The sequence below is a fragment of the Eurytemora carolleeae genome, unplaced genomic scaffold (genome assembly GCF_000591075.1).
Source record: "Eurytemora carolleeae unplaced genomic scaffold, Eaff_2.0 scaffold94, whole genome shotgun sequence".
In the NCBI taxonomy this organism is placed as follows: domain Eukaryota; kingdom Metazoa; phylum Arthropoda; class Copepoda; order Calanoida; family Temoridae; genus Eurytemora; species Eurytemora carolleeae.
Window position 1 is genome coordinate 114,681 of NW_019396036.1, and position 15,423 is coordinate 130,103.

The 15,423-nt window shown below is 36.9% G+C and overlaps 1 protein-coding gene across 1 annotated transcript; it reads left to right on the top strand.

The window, feature by feature from the left end:
• Nucleotides 1-2,314: 2,314 nt before the first annotated feature.
• Nucleotides 2,315-14,412, top strand: LOC111698864 (ski-like protein). The gene is made up of 4 exons (XM_023469336.1): nt 2,315-3,797; nt 12,434-12,749; nt 13,441-13,949; nt 14,079-14,412. Exons 1-4 carry the CDS (start codon nt 2,568-2,570, stop codon nt 14,301-14,303), a joined length of 2,280 nt encoding a protein of 759 aa, XP_023325104.1. The 5' UTR covers nt 2,315-2,567; the 3' UTR covers nt 14,304-14,412.
• The last annotated feature ends 1,011 nt before the right edge of the window (nt 14,413-15,423 follow it).

A 15,423-nucleotide genomic window follows, 5' to 3' on the forward strand; every position in this document is an offset into this window, starting at 1 on the left:
TGAAATTACAAGGACAGTCCCTTTAATAATATTTTTGTTTACAATAGAGAAATGTTTGCAAAAACTACAAAAGTATCATAAAAGAATCATATTATTGCGAAGAAACAAGGTTTAACAAAAAGTACGCGAAGTTATAAATAAACATAGACAAAGATAAATATTCTTTTTTTATTACAGAAATTATGTAATCATCTGTAACATGAAATATAAAATATAATTTAATGTTTCCCTGACGTAACTTCAGTTTAAATATTGGATCAGGTTTAATAAAACGTTTCAGCTCTTACATAATTCTGGTGTCATGGCAGGTTTTAAAAATAAAACCCTTCACTCCTAACCACAATAAACATGAAATATGTCGTATAAATAAGTGACATTTCAAACAAAAATATATATTTTTTACCTATTCTATTAACTACGTCATTTTTTATGATGAAAAAAACTGCTGATATGAAATCAGCAATTTTTTTTAAGTTTGAAATTTTCACCAACATTAATCACCTTTTTTTATCTATTCGTTAAAAGTACATTTAAGTTTGTAATTTGATTTAAGTTTAATTTGGCAGGTTAATATATATTATCTATTGTTTTCTTCAGTTGCAGAGCTAGGTCTAAGAATATCTTCCCAGAATTTAGGTCAAATTTTCCCAAAAAGTGTTTCTCTTAAGTAAACTTTTTAAGTAGTGCAATATTAATAAATTTTTAATTTAAAGTAAAAAAAAGTGCAGTTGTAAGAACTAGGACAGCACTTGAAGTAATTCTAGTTATTCTAGAGTTATTTAAATATGTTTAATTATAAATTCTTCTGGATGATTAAGTGCAGAAATTAGGTAAATTTATGTAATAAAGAATATTTCAATTTTACTTAATACTTTTCCCACTTTTTATACATAGAACTGCCAAGGATTCCTTGCCCTTAAATTAATTTCATAATCTCGGAGACCTTTGATAATTCAAACTAGGAATTTTGTTGAAACATCAATAAGGTTGCAAATATATAAGGATCGTAAAAATGGAGTTTGAGGCAAGTGGTCAGTTCCTTTATATATTGCATATCTGGAGATTTATAATTATAATTTTATATAAAAAAATAGACATGTACAATGTACATATATATAGTTTCGTAAAGATAAAATATATATTGTATATTACTTGAATGTAAGTTATCAGTAAGTTATTATACAACAGTATACAAGTCTTTGGTTTCATATAAATGCAATGTACATTGTCATTTACAGGGTCTCTCACAAAGGATGAGACTGTAAAGACGACCGGAAACTCTTAAATATGACGATCCCACGGTTAAATTTAGTAATCTGTCTTAGTTAAAGTAATTTAATGGCTTATAGCTAATGATTTGGCAAAGAAAAAACTAGCTTACCATTTCTTTGAAGTCTTATCCTTTGTAAGTAACCTTGTACAAGGTACAATTATGTGATTTCAAATAATTACAATGTATTGTATATTGTAAATTGTATATTCCATGAGTTATAATATAGTTTCGTATAAATACAATGTATTTGTATATTTCGTAAGTTATTATATACAAGATACATTTATATGCTGTCGTATAAATACAATGTATATTGTATATTTAGTATGTTATCATATACAAGATACATTTATATGCTGTCGTATAAATACAATGTATATTGTAAATTTAGTATGTTATCATATAAAAGATACAAGACTTGCATAACTACAATATATATATTGTAAATTATCTCTACTTATTGCATTAATGTTGCAGTTTACTGTTCATATAAATGCATTCGACAGATGCAACTAATAAAGCTAGACATTACACATTAAACGACCTTCTTTATTATAAAACAAATAAATAAGAATTATTCTATTCTAATCTATTTCAAGACTTTAGTAAAAGGAAATCTATGTATAGAGGGTTGGGTTGCATGGATGGAAAAAAGCATTGTTTATGTAAATATCCAGATTCGATTAGCAGGAGCTTTCTCTTGATGATGACGTTGTGTTACGAGGATTGATTAATTGATTGATATCTGGTGTAAAAGTGTCTGGTTACGTATGCATATACATATCTTTCTATGCACCAGCACTCCGTCAGTAGTATATACTACCCGGATACATGCCTCCGTCCCAACCACGTCATTTCACCAATTATCCGTCTTTATTCAGTATTCACGGATTATGGAATGCAGGTTGGATACAAGTATCGGATCTATGGTTCCCCCACCCCCTCTCCGTCCCGTGATGTGTGTGTATGTGTGGTACAGGTTCGGAGTATAGTAATAAAAGTGTAATGCAGGGAGTCTGGTAGGAGAGACTGGATCGGAGAGTCTGAACCCAGGCTGCAGTGTCTACCCGGCCCGTCAGACTGGGCTGCTGCACTCAGACAGGGAATGTTGTACCCCGCCAGTTGAGTGTTGTCTCTACTAGTGGATTCAGACACGCTGCGGTATTTAGACAGACCTGGAGAACCTACAGTATGCGAACCTAAACCTGGATGTCGTAAGGACTCCGGGTCTTATCAGCAAGTGTGTAAACAATTATGATTTTTATTAATTTGTGAGTCTAGACTAAAGTTAAACATGTCTGATCCAGGAGGAGGTGTTGGAGCTGCTTTACAGGCGCACACGGTTCAGTCATCTGCACAGATGAGGCAGGTTCTAGCTGCTTATGTAAGAAACGCGCATACGTTGACAGGACCATCTAGACTTGAAGAACAGATAGGGACAGGGAAGTACAAGTTAGCTAGTGATGTAGTTCTCCATCGTGTCGGTGGTCCTGTTGATCCAACCAGTCCTGGATCCTACCGACGAGATGTTGGATACAACGGACAGAACTTTGATCTCAACAAGCAGATCTGGCTCCACCGCGAGAAGTTCATGAGGCAATTCCAGGAGCAACAGATCCTGTCGGAGAAGGAGAAGCTCCGAGATAGACAGTATCGCCCTGCTCCTCCGTCACATGAACGTACAACCCATCTTTCAGGAGAAAAGATTCGTCTCCTTAGAGAGAGTCAGAAGGAAGCGGAGAAGCTGAGACAGGAGAAGAGAGTTAAGGATGAGTTAATGAAGGATAATAAACAACATGTGAAATCTGCATTTAAACCTCCTTCCCTCCCACCTGTCTCCTGTGTACCTATAATGTCCTCTAGTGATAAAAGTTGGTCGGAGCTAGAAGAAACTCTAGTGGACGGAGAGAGGATATCTTGCTTTAATGTTGGCGGAGAACCACGTCTCTGTCTGCCCCAGATTTTAAACAGTGTCCTGGAGAGATTAAGTTTGAAAGATATAAACCAGGCCTGTGAAGAACTGCAGATATACTGCGCCACCTGCTCACCTGACCAGCTTCAAGTTCTCAAGGATTCTAAGGTTCTTCCTGAGACCGCATACCAGTGTGGACTTATTACTAAATCTGATGCAGAACGTCTTTGCAGCTTTCTCCTTGAGCGAAACCCTCCCAGAGCTTCCATACGACTCGGAGATCCTAAAACCTCTCCGTTCTCCTTCAAGGTTGAACATGATTGTTTTGGTAGATGTGAAGGTATTGTTTTACCTGAAGCATATACAGGCCCTACTGCCAGGTGTATTGAGTGTTTAATATGCCAGGGATTGTTTTCTCCCCAAAAGTTTGTGATCCATGCTCATGATAACACGGAGAATAGAACTTGCCATTGGGGGTTCAGCTCCGACCATTGGAGAGTCTATCTCCGTCTCTCCGATTCCTACTCGGAGGAGGAGAAGGAGCGTCATGTCAAGGTTCTGGATGATTTTAAGCTCCGATACCTACCAAGCAACGGGATCAAACGACAACAGGTAAATAGTTTGAATTATGTAAGTTATCCCTGTAGTGTATACTGTATTGTACCCGGATAAAAGTAATTGAACCTAACCTTCTCAAATGCATTTAATGCTCAAAGTAAGTTTTTTATCTCTTTATTCTCGGGCCAGCTACTTGATACAGTGCAAAAACCATAATACCTATCGAGTTAGCGATACATGGTAGATACATGGTAGATAAAGTATCCCGAATCTTGATAAAAGAAATCTTTACGAACTTTCGAGGTCTCAGAGAACCAAATAATCTCATAGAAGAAATCAAAGTTAGAAAGATGTAGTTTTTGTATTTCGAGGGATAATTAACATATTACTTAATCCATATCTATAGTTGGTTTGTCTGTTTATTTGTCTTTATCCAATAAACTACTCACATTACCCCAGGGAAGGTTTATGGTCAAAGATGAAAAATTTACTATTCTGAAAATCCGCGAAAATTTGAGAGCGATTAACAATAGCAAATTTCAGAGCAGCAGTTTAAAGCTAAAATTGTTAACAGGGAAGTAGGCACGAAGCGCCATAAAAACCTAGTTCAAAATATTTTGCCTGCGTAACAGGGCTGTGTATATTTTTGGCCTTAATTTGAAGGCAGATTATCACATTTCAAATGCAGCCTATTTTTGCCGAAACGCTTTTGTGGCGCCACACAAAACTAACATAATTTAACCTTAAATAGTAGACGAATGAAAAATCATAATTTTAATCTCTATTTCTACCCACGTATGCTGTAGCCTGTATAGCTAAATGTTTTCATATTGTTTGAAAAATACGGGGCAACATTTTATTAAAGGCAAATTGTTACTTAGGAATAATATTATTAAGCGAAGGATGAACTTTATGATAGTTTAAAATATGCAAACTATTACTGAGCCATAAAATAAAGATAAAAATTAATTAAATAAGTTGATACAGGTGAATATAGGTTATACAAGTGAAAAGTTTAGGGGAGAATAGTAGAAAACGGTTATCAGTATCAGACATATTTCAAAAAATGGCGAATACAAAACATTTAAATAAAATAGAATTCGTGTGACCCAAATTTTTAAATTGCGTTTTATTTTTTTTAGTCTATCCAATGAAAAGTTTTATTTAAACTTTTATATTTTTTATTTCTTTTTCATTTTGTCTACAATTTCTGCAGAATTTTATTTTGTCCTTTTTAACAAAAAATTGCTTTTAACATTTCTCCGTTCAGGAGTTCGGTTTCAATTCAGGTTCTCTCTTATTTCCCCAGGCTCTTTAGGTTTTCCCCTACCTTGGTTTTCAGGGGGGTGGGGAATGATGGGGGAGAGGGGTAGGGGCTGGAGGGGGGAGTTAACAGCATTAAACTAGAGAATCAAGATATCTAAGCTTGTATTTGCAAAAAGTATTGAGCAGGGAGTAATGTGTAGACACTTTTTTCTTGATGGCGCGGCCACTTTTTTTTGCAAAACTTTGTGGAATAATAAGTATCTTTGGAGCCTAGGATTCTAATAATGTCGGGGCCCCTTTCCTGTTCTAGACAAATAGGACAAATTAACCAACTTCGGACAAAAAGACAAAACATTTTTTATTGAACTAATAAGAAGCAGATGCAATTCAATGTTTTTTTAACTTTGTCTCAAAATAAGAATATAAAAATTCATTTAATAAGATTCCCTTTTTTGTCATGAGAAAATGACACATCTGCTCCATCGTATACAATACATACATCCAAAATATTCATCTACTCAATACATAATCAACTAAATTTATTTTATTAATCAAATTCAAAAGGTTTTTATGTTAAATAAACTGAATATCACGCCCCATCGACATTACTTCTATCCATCCTCCCCTTCCAACCCCCAACCCTCTCCTCCTCCTGGAAACTGAACACTCCCCAGTAACCCTTCTCTCTATCTTCCTTCCCTTAACACTTCTTTCTCCTCCCTTCTCTCCTTCCAACCCCCAACCCACTCCTCCTCCTGGACACTGAACACTCCCTAGTAACCCTTCTCTCTACCTTCCTTCCCTCAACACTTCTTTCTCCTTCCTTCTCTCCAACGTAACTCCCCCCCCCCTCCTTGCACTTGCCGCTGGGTGCAGTCAGTTCACGTGCAGAAATGCATTACCCAAGGACATAAAGTCTGCAAAACTTGTCTACAACTATGATCTTGAGAATTATTCTAGGAATTCGGTATTGAAAAATATTAAAATACGTTGTTGCCACATTTTTAGGAATGCAGATTGCACAAGTATGTGGTTTAATATTCAGTTAGATATTGAAAAAGTGCATTGTTTAAAATGCCTTGAGCTGAGATCTTTTAAATGCATTGAAGTTTACTAAAAGGTTTGGAGAGAAAAGAATGAGTTCAAATCGATTTAGATTAGTTTCGATCATTCAAAAGTTCTCAACTCTGATGTACTTTCTTCTAATAGCGTGCTGTAAGCAAATGCATTTTTGAATATTTGATCAGTCAATCTAAAATAACTATTATTAAACCTGAAAAACAAAGTTGAAAATCAAATATGAAAAGTTACAACATACAAAAATTATTTTAAAACACTTTGAAGCGCGAAATTACATAAAGGAATTGAGTCTTGGCCACAAACTCTGAATTTCTAATCCCTATCTCTGTGCAACCTGATGGCGTAAAAACCTAGAGTCTCCTATTTATCCTCTACTACGAAGTTGAAGGGAATGAAAGTGAATGAGACAGAAAGGGGATAAGGGGGAGAATCTAGGCCAGTATTGATCCTCGGAAACTGAGTCTGTCTGAGGGGAGGAATCAACAACACCCCTCCTTTCCCTCCCCTAGTTCCCTTCCCTTACCCCCTCCTAACCCCTCCCACACCCACCTCCCTCCTCCCCTTCCTTAATCCCTCCGTCACCCCAGCAGGTCCTCTTCTCTAGCAACCCTTGTCCTCCGTCCAACTTTACACTCTTCCCTTTAACCTTTTCTTTACACTCTTCTCTTCAACCTTTTCTTTACACTCTTCCCTTTAATCTTTTCTTTACACTCTTTCCTTAAACCTTTTCTTTACACTCTTCCCTTCAACCTTTTCTTTACACTCTTCCCTTTAACATTTTCTTTAGACTCTTCTCTTTAACCTTTTCTTTACACTCTTCCCTTTAATCTTTTCTTTACACTCTTCCCTTAAACCTTTTCTTTACACTCTTCCCTTCAACCTTTTCTTTACACTGTTCCCTTTAACATTTTCTTTACACTCTTCCCTTCAACCTTTCCTTTTCACTCTTCCCTTTAACCTTTTCTTCACACTCTTCTCTTTAACCTTTTCTTTAGACTCTTCCCTTTAACCTTTTCTTTACACTTTTCCCTGTAACCTTTTCTTCAGACTCTTCCCTTCAACCTTTTCTTTACACTCTTCTCTTTAACCTTTTCTTTACACTCTTTCCTATCCCCCTTCCTTCCTCCTATCCCCCTTCCTTTCTCCTATCCCCCTTCCTTTCTCCTATCCCCCTTCCTTTATCCTATCCTACTTCCTGTATCCTATCCTCCTTCCTTCATCCTATCCTCCTTCCTTTTTCATACCCACCTTCCTTTATCCTATCCTCCTTCCTTTATCCTATCCTCCTTCCTTTATCCTATCCTCCTTCCTTTATCCTATCCTCCTTCCTTTATCCTATCCACCTTCCTTTATCCTATCCACCTTCCTTTATCCTATCCTCCTTCCTTTATCCTGTCCTCCTTCCTTTATCCTATACACCTTCCTTTATCCTATCCACCTTCCTTTATCCTATCCACCTTCCTTTATCCTATCCTCCTTCCTTTATCCTATCCTCCTTCCTTTATCCTGTCCACCTTCCTTTATCCTACCCACCTTCCTTTATCTTCATCCTACCGTTACTTTTTCTCTTCACAATGTGGTTTTATTCTCTCAATGAAGGACGAATTCAAATTAACTCAAGAATGGGGAAAATACAATCTCTAGTTCTCGGTAAATCTCAGAGTTTGTGCCAAATTGGCGACGAGTATTTGCAAAAAAATGTATTTTGCGGATTTGCAAGAATCTGTTTTATAAGGTCTTCCAGGGACTAGCTAGCGAAGGAAAGATGTTTTTCAAATAGATAATAGATAGATAGACAGATAGATAGATAAATAGATAGATAGATAGATAGATAGATAGATAGATAAATAGATAGATAGATAGATAGATAGATAGATAGATAGATAGATAGATAGATAGATAGATAGATAGATAGATAGATAGATAGATAGATAAAAGTTTTTGAAAATTTATTAAATCGGATAGATAGACACTAGACAGTTCTCTGGAGATAAATAGACAGTTATTGAATGAGATAGCTAGACACTAGACAGTTCTGGAGATAAATAGACAGTTATTCAATGAGATAGCTAGACACTAGACAGTTCTGGAAGGGGAGAACAGTGAACCTAAAAGGGATTTTAGAATGTAAATCAGCTGTATAGAATATATTCCAACAACCAATAACCAAAGAGAACAATTGATCGTAAAGTGAGACGAATTTTAGAGAATATGGCGTGCTTTTCCAGTATTCACTTTTATGCATCCAACTTCAGACATTTTCTAGATTGATCTAGAGCTAAAACTGCATCCTGGCACATCAGACCCTGACCATTATTATTCCATATCTATTGACAAGCTTCTAGGGGAATTGTATTGTTATGTATGGGGAGAGGAGGAGGGGGAGTATGTGAATAGAAGAGGAAGAAAGAAAAGAGGGGGGGGGGAAGGGGGGGAGGGGGAAAACGGTTGTTTTTTGGTATACAGCATAGAAGAAAATTAAAAAGTAAGAGGTTGTAAAGGTTTCTGTTTAATGACAGGGTTTTTTGGTTTGCTAGAGATTTTTATTATTTCTAAAACCAAGTTCCAGTTTAAAAAATAAGCTCCAGGTTCAGGTTTAGTTATAATCAAAATACTATAATAGGTTCATAATCAAGATCAAATCTAGGTTTATAGTCAAGATCAAATCTAGGTTTAAAATCAAGATCAAATCTAGGTTTATTGTCAAGATCAAATCTAGGTTTATTGTCAAGATCAAGTTAAAGGTTTATAGTCAAGATCAATTTCTAGGTTTATAGTCAAGATTAAATCTAGGTTTATAGTCAAGATCAAATTTAGGTTTATAGTCAAGATCAAATCTAGGTTTAAAATCAAGATCAAATCTAGGTTTAAAATCAAGATCAAATCTAGGTTTATTGTCAAGATCAAGTTATAGGTTTAGATTTCAGTATCAGGATCAGTGTAGGTTCAGGTTCAGGTTCAGGTTCAGGTTCAGGTTGCGGTTCCAAGATCAGGTTAGAGTCGGGTTCTACGAAAACAAAGTTGATGTTCAAGGCTAGGCCAGGTTCAGGTTTGTAAGGATAAATGTTCTCCTCAAATGCAATTCTAGAATCCAACTAATTTAAGTTTTAAGAGATACATTTCAACCTTGCCTTGCTCAAACCTAATCTATCTTTTCAAAGCCTCACTTTCCTCCTCCCCCTCCAAACCCTCCTCCCCTTGCCCTACCCCTCCTCCTCCTCCTCCTTCTACCCCCTATCCCTGCACCCTCTGATTCTTGAATATCTTGTCAATCTTTGCTCTCTACCCTGATATATAGACTATGGTGCATGCCTAGGATAGGCCTGGTTATAATTAGGAGAATCAGGTTCCTCCAGGGTTTGCAACAAAGACCTGAACATAGAATGCAATAAGTGCATATCTGCCTGGAGTCAGTCTACTCCCATTATAGGAGTAGTTCAGAGAAGAGAGGAGAGAGGAGTTATATGATATTTACAATGGAGTCACCATCTTTCTAGTATGGGAGGGAGTCGTTAAATCGTAAGTTTAGAGTCATGAAAAGAAGATGAAAAACTTTAAACTTAAAACCTTTTAAACGTAAATCTAAAAAATTATTTAAGATCTAAATTTATCCTTAGTAATCTAACATAAAACCTTTTAAACTAGTTTAACCGTATTTTAAATATCCAACATTTTATAATTTCTGATGTTTTGGATTTTGGAGTGTTAAATTTTTTCAACAGTTTATCTGTTTTTCATCTCTTCGTTGTCTATCCTTGATCTTTCCTTCATATTTTCTTTATCTCTCTTCTTTGTGTTCTACTATACCCCATACCTGGCCTAGTGTATCCTTCTATATATAGATTCCAGGAACTTGTGAACCTGGTTATCATGGTTTAACTCCTATCCTAGTATCCTGGTAGTAAAATGTTTAACCTCTCATTAAATGCAATACCTAGATTAGTAATCCCAAGTGCACCCTGAGAAATGCATGCAAACCTAAGTATTAAACATCTAAGACTAGGACGGAAGAATTTAATGAGTTATCTGTCCTGAAATTAAACTTAAAGAGATTGTAGACATCATTTAAAGTTACTCTTTATTAAAAAAAACTGGCATGTCTCATTCGCAATACTACCCTTTAAAGTTTTAACTAAGTAACAATGAGGAAATAATCGCCGTTTAAATTCTGCCAATTTACTTCGTTGGATTTCTCTCTGTCAATTTTAATCAGACAAAGATTCTTTAAAAAGATGTGAATCCCACTCTTCAAATGGCAGTTCGCTTGAAACTTCGTCTACATTCTCTTTAGCACTGCTCGGGGCCTGTACTGTAATTTAAAGATGGCGACGGTAACACGAGGTTCGGTCTGTGTACACTGGAATCTTAATTTTTTATCTGAAATTTCGTAGAATTGCATCGCGTTGCATGCAAGCTTCAGGCAGGGGATCTACAAGGACAAGGAGGAGGGGGGAGAAAGGAAGTGTTGTTCTCCTAAGGAGTATCATAAGAATTTTTTTGAATACTTGGAATTTGTCATGAAAAGTAAATATATGGACGGAGTTGGTTAGAAGAATAGAGAGGGGTGAGATAAGTTTTGGAACTGATAAGGAATGTGTAGGAAGAATAAGGGCTAAGAAAGACGAAAAAGGGATTAATAAGACAAAGAATGGATAAAATAAGACGAATTTTAAGAGTGGAAAGTGGATAAAAGGATTCTGAAACGACAAACGAAAATGCAAATAAACGTAAATGGATTGAAGAAGGATAAGAAGAAATATTAAATTAAGGTGAAACCCACTGATATCAGAAGAAGAAAAAAAATCTTAAGAAAGAGACGGAAATAGATTGTTGTGACAAGGAAGAGATATGTTTCTATTTAACGTTTAAAAACCGAAATGAAGAAAAGCTTTCTTGAACTCTAGGCTCGCAACAAAAAAAACAGACAAGACGACCTTTGGACTAAAAAGACATTAAGGTCGTCCTTTCTTCTCCCATATTGATAGACTCAAACTGCATCTCCTTGAAATATTATTCCTAAGTGTTTATATAAGCAAGAGAGCCAATTTGAAATGTTAGTTCTTTCTTCTCAAATAAATTAGATAATTTTTCATCTGTCAAAATAATCTTTTTATCTACGCAGTTGAAATCATGATTAATGAAACACTCACAAACAAAAAGAAAACTGAATAATTTGTTCATATAATCTACTTCCAGATTATCCAGTTAGTAGAGGTAGAAGGTTTAAGAGAGAGTACTTACTAAACTGTGTGTTACTGTCGAGCCGACCTGGTGCATTTATATTAATAATAATTAAGGTTATATTGGTAGCATATTGGTCTAATTATATATATGCACTGTATTTAGAGTTAATATCAAACCACTCAGCCAACTCTATATTTATATATAAACATATTTATGTGTTATATATATATATATATATATAAGAAAAGAAAATTTCAACGCATGGTTTTAATTTTTATATATTTAAATATATTTTATATTTATATATATATATCTTAATATAAAATGATTATAAATACATAGGGTAGAAGAACTAAAAGGAAGAAGAACGGAGAATTAGGGAAGGAGAAAGGAAATGGAAAGGTAGTTAGAAAGAGGAAAGAAGGAAGGAGACTGGAAGGGTATGGAATGAAGGAGAAAGGAGGCAGGGAAAAAGAAAGAAAGGAATTAAAAGGGAGGGAAAAGTAAGATAAGTGAAAGAAGGAAGAAGAAGGAAGATCGTGGGAAGAAAAGAAGGAGATGGGAGGAGAAAGAAGAAGAAGAAACTAAAAGGATAGGATAAGAAAAGAAGGGGAAGAGAGCAGGGGTAATGATAAGGTTGTGGGAAAGGAAAGAAAGAAAGGAAAGAGAGCAGGGGGAAGAGAGGAGGAGTAAAGAGAAGGTTGTGGGAAAGGAAAGAAAGAAAGGAAAGAGAGCAGGGGGAAGGAAGGGAGGGGAAGAGAGGAGGGGTAAAGAGAAGGTTGTGGGAAAGGAAAGTAAGAAGGGAAAGAAAGCAGGGGATGGGGAAGGAAGGAAGGAGAAGAGAGTAGGGGTACAGAGAAGGTTGTGGGAAAGAAAAGAAAGAAGGGAAAGAGAGATGGGGGAAGGAAGGAAGGGGAAGAGATGAGGGGTAAAGAGAAGGTTGTGGGAAAGGAAAGGGGGCAGAAGTCTCACCAAATAGAAATGGTATTCCTGAGGGCGGATGCATTTTCCAGCTGCATTCACTCTCGGGAGGACGGATTCCTCTTGGTAACAGAGACTCAGCCGGAGCATCGGATATACCGGAGCCAACCCGTCCGTCCTTGAGAACGCAAACCATCCTAGCCTGAAACCACGAGGTTTAAATCCATGTTTTGTTTTAGGAGGAGGATCATTATGAGATACCGGAGATATTTTCACATTCCAAGAGAACAAAGCTAGAGGAGAGTCCAGCTCCCAACCCTGGAGATCCCTACACCCTGAACACATACCTGGGACTTCCTTCCTTCCGACCTTGGTCCCCAGGGAAGGGTTCAGCTCCACCCTATCCGTTCCCTCCACAACACTATAGATCAGTTTCAAAGGAGAAAATTCCCGAACCACCGAAGTTTGCTTCCTATCAAACTCCAAACCCCGGAGAGAGGTATAAAAACCTGAGTCCTCAATCCGTTCTACCAAAGAAGAAATATCTGGAGAAAGGTTAGAATTAATCCTTGTTTAAAGTTCTAGATCCAATATACCCCCCCCCCCTCCCCTGCATAATTAAATAATATCCCCTGGCTACGCATACATGCATCCACAGTACTAACTTCTCTCCCCAGAGAATAGAAAGGATCTATATTCTGTATAACCCAGAGAAATTCACAAAGACCCCTTATCCCCTTTCTCCTATTCCTGACCTTGCTCACTCATCTGGAGTTTAATAATTTTTTGTCCTAATTATAGTTATAAAACCTGTTAAAGCTGAAGAGGTTATTAACAATTAATTATTTTTCTTTACATCAGGTATATTGTAATGAACTTGGTGCTTAATATAATGGAATTTAGGTTCTAAATTAAACTGCCCTGTTATACATAGGCTCAGTTAAAGGGTTCCGGGTATGCTAATAAATGGGTTTATGAGGTCTATAAGTACAGAGCCTACTTACAATTCGGAAGAAAAAAAGTTCATTAACTTTGACAAATGTGGAAAGTTCTGGAATTTCAAGTTTTTGTTTAAATCCTCGTCCTCACTCCCCGTTGCCTTCTCCTCCCCCCTCCCTAAACATTGCATGCTCCATATTTTCCAAGTTTTCAAATGCTAAAATTAATTTAACGTCGGTTGAGAAAGTATTAATGAGTTAAAATGTCATCCAAACCATGGCCTTGAATTTTCAATATTTTATTTTAGAAAACGAACGGTTTCCAACCTTGGCAGACGAGATCTCTACCATTAAGGAAGCACTGGACGGAGCTCCGGTCCACGCCAAGGAGGCAGTTCTGAAAATTTTGGAGCGGTTGACCGCCAGGGTTGACCGAGCAGAGCGGGACCGTGATCTAGCGGTCACTAGATTCAGAGAACTCAACATTAAATATGAAACCCTGGAAGATGAACTAGCAAAGAAGCGAGGAGAGCTGAGAGAACTACTCCGACAGGTTGATTGTAAACCGGAGAGAGATGAAGAATCCAGGAACTCTAAACCTATTCTGGAGAGCAAGGACGAGGATTGTGACGCAAGGAGTGAAAGATCTAGTGAGAGCAGTGCCAGCAAGGCGGACAGCTATTCTAAATCTGGATTACCGAAGATTGAGTTGAAATCTCCCGCCAAAATTCTGGAAGAAATCTCTTCTCCGCACTCCAGCTCGGTCTCGGCGGGCTCCGAGGACAGAGATAGTGACATCATCAACCAACCTAGCAAGGTACGCAACATTAATAACTCAAATATCGACAATTCTTTGAATTTTAATTTTAGTCTTTAAATAATTAATTAAAACAATCAATATCCTATCTCTGCTGTATCCCGATATATGATATTTGATAATGTTTAGGAACCAGAGAATCTAAAGGAAAGGATGATTAAAATGGAAGCAGAACTAACGGCTCTCAGAGAAGAACTCTCAATCCGATCTCGTCCCAACCAGGGATTGCACGCAAAATCTCCGATACCCGTCTCTCTCACCTACACCACGCGTAAGTTGGGTTCGAACGGAGATAACTCAAATTCTCCGACACCCAGCCCCCCTTCTCCCGGGGTAACACTCCCGGTTGACTAACAGAGGGTTGATTCCCCTGAAACTCCTTTTATGATTGAAACGTAAACAGTTTTAGAGCTAACCCCTGCTAAGAACGTAAAACCCAGTGCAAAATATAGTCTTTGCTAGAGTCAAAACTTTCAATGTGCCATCCTTCCTTACCCCAAGTGTGTTCTTCATGTTCCGACCTATAGCAATAATCCTCTGCAGGCTTCATGAGATTGTTAATTGTTAGTTTTACAAGTTTATATTTTTATAATCAAGGAAAGGAACTGAGTTTTTGCCACAAACTCAAATTTTCTTGTCCCTATATCTTGGCAACCCAATGTCGTAGACCTTAGATATTTCAAACTATTAATTCTGTTAGGTCAAATAATCTAAGTTTGAAATATCAAAGGTTTACACCCACTGGTTGCAGAGATATAGAAATTAGAAAATTTGAGGTTGTGGCAAAAACTCAATTCCTTTGTCCCGAAAACAGATTTAAATGGGCGGTGGTTAGAGAATTGATTAGACCTAGATCTGATGAGACCAGAGAAGTGGTAAAATTTGAGATCTGGTGAGACAATTTTTCTCGTGAACTAGAGATGTTTGTAGGATCTGGTGAGACCAGTTATCTGGTGGGTCCATAGGACAATGTATCTGGTAGGATAAACAAAAACTGTCCTATAACCAGAAATCTAGTGAACCCAGAGGTCTGTTCTAACCAGAGAACTGGTTAACCAGAGATCTGCTCTAACCAGAGAATTCTGCTTCAACCAGAGAACTGTTCTAACAAGAGATCTGGTAGGACCAGAGAACTTTTCTAACCAGAAAACTGTTCTAACCAGAGAACTATTCTAACAAGATATTTGGTATTAGACAAGAGAACTTTTCTAACCAGAGAACTGATCTAAGAAGAGATCTGGGAGGACAAGAGAACTGTTCTAGCCAGAGAACTGTTCTACCAGAAGATCTGGTAGGACCAGAGAACTGTTTTAACCAGAGAACTGGTAGGACAAGAGAACTGTTCTATCAAGAGATCTGGTAGGAAAAGTGAACTGTCCTAACCAAAGGTCGGGTAGGAGACTGTACTACTACAAATCTGATAAGATCAAATTACTAGTTAAAAAAGGAATCAGAAGGATGATTTCAAAATACC

Excerpts from the sequence above, each read along its gene's own strand:
- LOC111698864 (XM_023469336.1), top strand. The coding sequence starts at position 2,568 with ATGTCTGATCCAGGAGGAGGTGTTGGAGCTGCTTTACAGGCGCACACG. Across the intron at positions 12,750-13,440 it reads GAAGAAATATCTGGAGAAAG|AAAACGAACGGTTTCCAACC; the intron begins GTTAGAATTAAT and ends ATTTTATTTTAG. Across the intron at positions 13,950-14,078 it reads TCATCAACCAACCTAGCAAG|GAACCAGAGAATCTAAAGGA; the intron begins GTACGCAACATT and ends GATAATGTTTAG.